Source organism: Apis dorsata, unplaced genomic scaffold (assembly GCF_000469605.1).
Source record: "Apis dorsata unplaced genomic scaffold, Apis dorsata 1.3 scaffold_309, whole genome shotgun sequence".
Taxonomy (NCBI): domain Eukaryota; kingdom Metazoa; phylum Arthropoda; class Insecta; order Hymenoptera; family Apidae; genus Apis; species Apis dorsata.
Genome location: NW_006263581.1, coordinates 60,344 through 63,004, shown reverse-complemented (window position 1 = coordinate 63,004; position 2,661 = coordinate 60,344). Strand labels below are relative to the sequence as shown.

At 46.9% G+C, this 2,661-nt stretch overlaps 1 protein-coding gene across 1 annotated transcript in view; it reads right to left on the bottom strand.

The window, feature by feature from the left end:
- LOC102672350 (titin) overlaps positions 1 to 2,661 on the bottom strand; it is a 49,850-nt gene that overhangs the window by 10,582 nt on the left and 36,607 nt on the right. Inside the window, 2 exon segments of the mRNA XM_031511343.1 lie at positions 1 to 301; positions 659 to 706. The exon segment at positions 1 to 301 is cut by the window's left edge and continues 2 nt beyond it. Coding sequence (XP_031367203.1) covers positions 1 to 301; positions 659 to 706 — 349 coding nt within the window.

Sequence of the window (2,661 nt, the reverse complement as noted above, 5' to 3'; positions counted from 1 at the left end):
TCGTCCACGTTGCACCCGTAATTGTCGTGGAAGCCGACCGCCGTGGAGCCGGAAGTGGATGGCGCGCTAGTGGTGGAGGTCAACAACTGTACCGGCACCTCTGGACAGGTGATGACCGGGCAGCATTGATCCGGCCGTTTCTCAACCGTGCAATCCTGGCCGATCGCTTTCGTGAACGGGCAAACCCTGAGGTAGCACATCAGCATTCGATTGTGGCACGTGCAGTTTAAACACGGCTCGTTCGTGATGATTCTGTCCCCCTCCTTGTAGTGCTGGTAGTTGTAGTAGCATCCGGCAGTGGCTGCGAATTTCATCCGAAATTTTTCGTCAGATAAATCATCGTTTCTCCGAGTTTCTCGAGAATTATCTTTCTCGATCTTCGAGATTACCAATGGAAGAGATCGCGTTCCGTGGAGAGGATACGTGTATATACGTACGTATATACGCACGGTGTTTCAAAGAGCGTCTGGGAATATGTGACACGGAAGGTCGAAGCGCGGTTCTTAATATTCATCGAAAGGATCGATTGAAAGCGGCACCGTGTAAGAATCGTTAAAACGGCACGTGTCGTCTGTTCGAATGCGATACAATTAACGTCACGTCGGTGGCGTGCGCGTACGTTGATTAGAAGTAATGAAACTCGCCAAGTCGTACGTACCTCCATCGTATTCCGCTACCTGTGTGGTATCCTGGTCGTAGACGGGCGCTGCGACAGAAAAAGAAAAAAAAGGCACGTTTTTATTAAACGTACGATCGATAAAATTACAAAATTGGGATAATAGAGAGAGAGAGGATGGGAAGGAAGGAACGATTCGATGTCGAAAATTCCAGGGGTGGGATCTGCAAATAATCTTAGTAAAACTCGTAGTTTCCCATGAAATTCAGCGAGGGGGGAAGGAGAGGAGGAAAGAGACGAGCCGTGTCTCTGGGCGCAGTTTATCATAGTAATTACCGGCGGGATGCGTTTGTCCGGAGGGTGAACACGGCTTAACAACGGAGTGAGTCAAAGCGTCATATGGCGCGAGCGTACGTGGGCGAATTCTCGTTAACACCCTCGCCCCAGTCGAACGAATTGTATGCCGAGTGCGCGTGGAATTCTTTTTTTCCCTCTTTCTTTTCTTTCTTTCTTCTCCCTCTGTTTCTCTCTCTCTCTCTCTCTCTTTCTCTCTCTTGTTCCGTCTTTCGCCTCGCTTTATCTTTATCCCTCTAATTTTCAACGTCGACGGTTAGAAGAAAAGAAACGCACGTGCACGAATAACCCCGACCTCTCGTTCCTCGTTTCTTTTTTTCTCTCTGTTCCTCGTTTCTTCTCTCGTTCTTGCGGGGCGTTTTCGCAATTTCTTCGGAATTGAAGTGTCGCGGAATCGAGAGAGAGAGGGGGGGAGAAAGGGGGAGACTCGAGAGTTCGATTGTTCGTGAAACGGCACCCTACGCCATTCTTCCCCACTCGGACAATAAGCTTCGCGTTCTCTCTTTTCTAGACTTTCAGTTTATTGCGAATTTCAAGCGGATAAAGACTTTTTTCTTCTTTTTTCGAAAGAGAATTCCTCGTTGAGAAAGAAATGCTATTGATAAATTGAATCATTGGATGTAATAATAATAATAGGATGATAAATTTCGAGAAGAAATTTCGTTGATATGATGTCTCAAGTAACGTGTGAGCGAAATGGGTGGATAGCGTACGAATTCGTAAATGACGATGTCGTCCTCTTTACGAAACTCACTGCCTGTACTTTCTTCTTTTCTTTTCTTTTCTTTTCTCTTCTTTCTTTTTTCTTTTTTTTTCTTTGAAAACCGTCCAGGAACTCTTTGTAATGCGCGAAACGTCCCTTGTACGCGGTATACGTGCATTGCGAGGCGAAGGATTCGAATGTCCAGTATAATCCCTTCATTGAACGTACCGGGCTGGCAGATTTATTACATGGCGCTGAAGATTGTTCCCGAACGTTTTTTTATAGCTCGTATGACGATCTCCTTTGTTTTAAATCGACTGTCCCTCCCCATCTGATAAATTTTAATGGCCGAGTTTCGAAAAAGTCACGACGCGCTCGAACGGGATCTAATCATCGCTCAAACTTTTTCAATTCTTCGATCGATCAAAACGGAATATTTCGAAACTAATATGAAATTAAGATTAATTAAAATTAAATCGAATTAAATTCCTCCTACTTTCTTCCATTAATCGATAATAAAATTTCCACGAAAAACGTTCTTCCTTACCGATATCCAACGATATCTACGATCTTCTCCTCCATAAAGAAAAATTAACAAAGCCTCCTTCCCCTCTCCTCCAACACAAAAATTGTCCAAATTTCCGCGAAGCGAGGAGATAAACTCGAGAAGAAGGCCGATCCTCCAGCTGGCACACGGCTGGGAACAAAGTCGAGGGCGGTTGAGTGGTTGCTCGATCGGAAGTCCGCCCGCGACCCGAAGGCGCGAGGTTGAAATGCGCGGCGCGTGCGTTTCCGCAAGGTGTTCCCGAGAGGAGAGGATTCGCGTTTCCACGGTACGTGCCTCGCTCGCCGGCCGAGCCAACGCATATTCGAGAATCATGCATTCCGCGACTGTGCGGGGCGTGCACTGGCCGTCCGTTTCCAACGAATTGAATTGTACTGGGAAGCGCGCCGGGGTCCGTGAATGGAAGGGCCGTCCGTGTCTCTG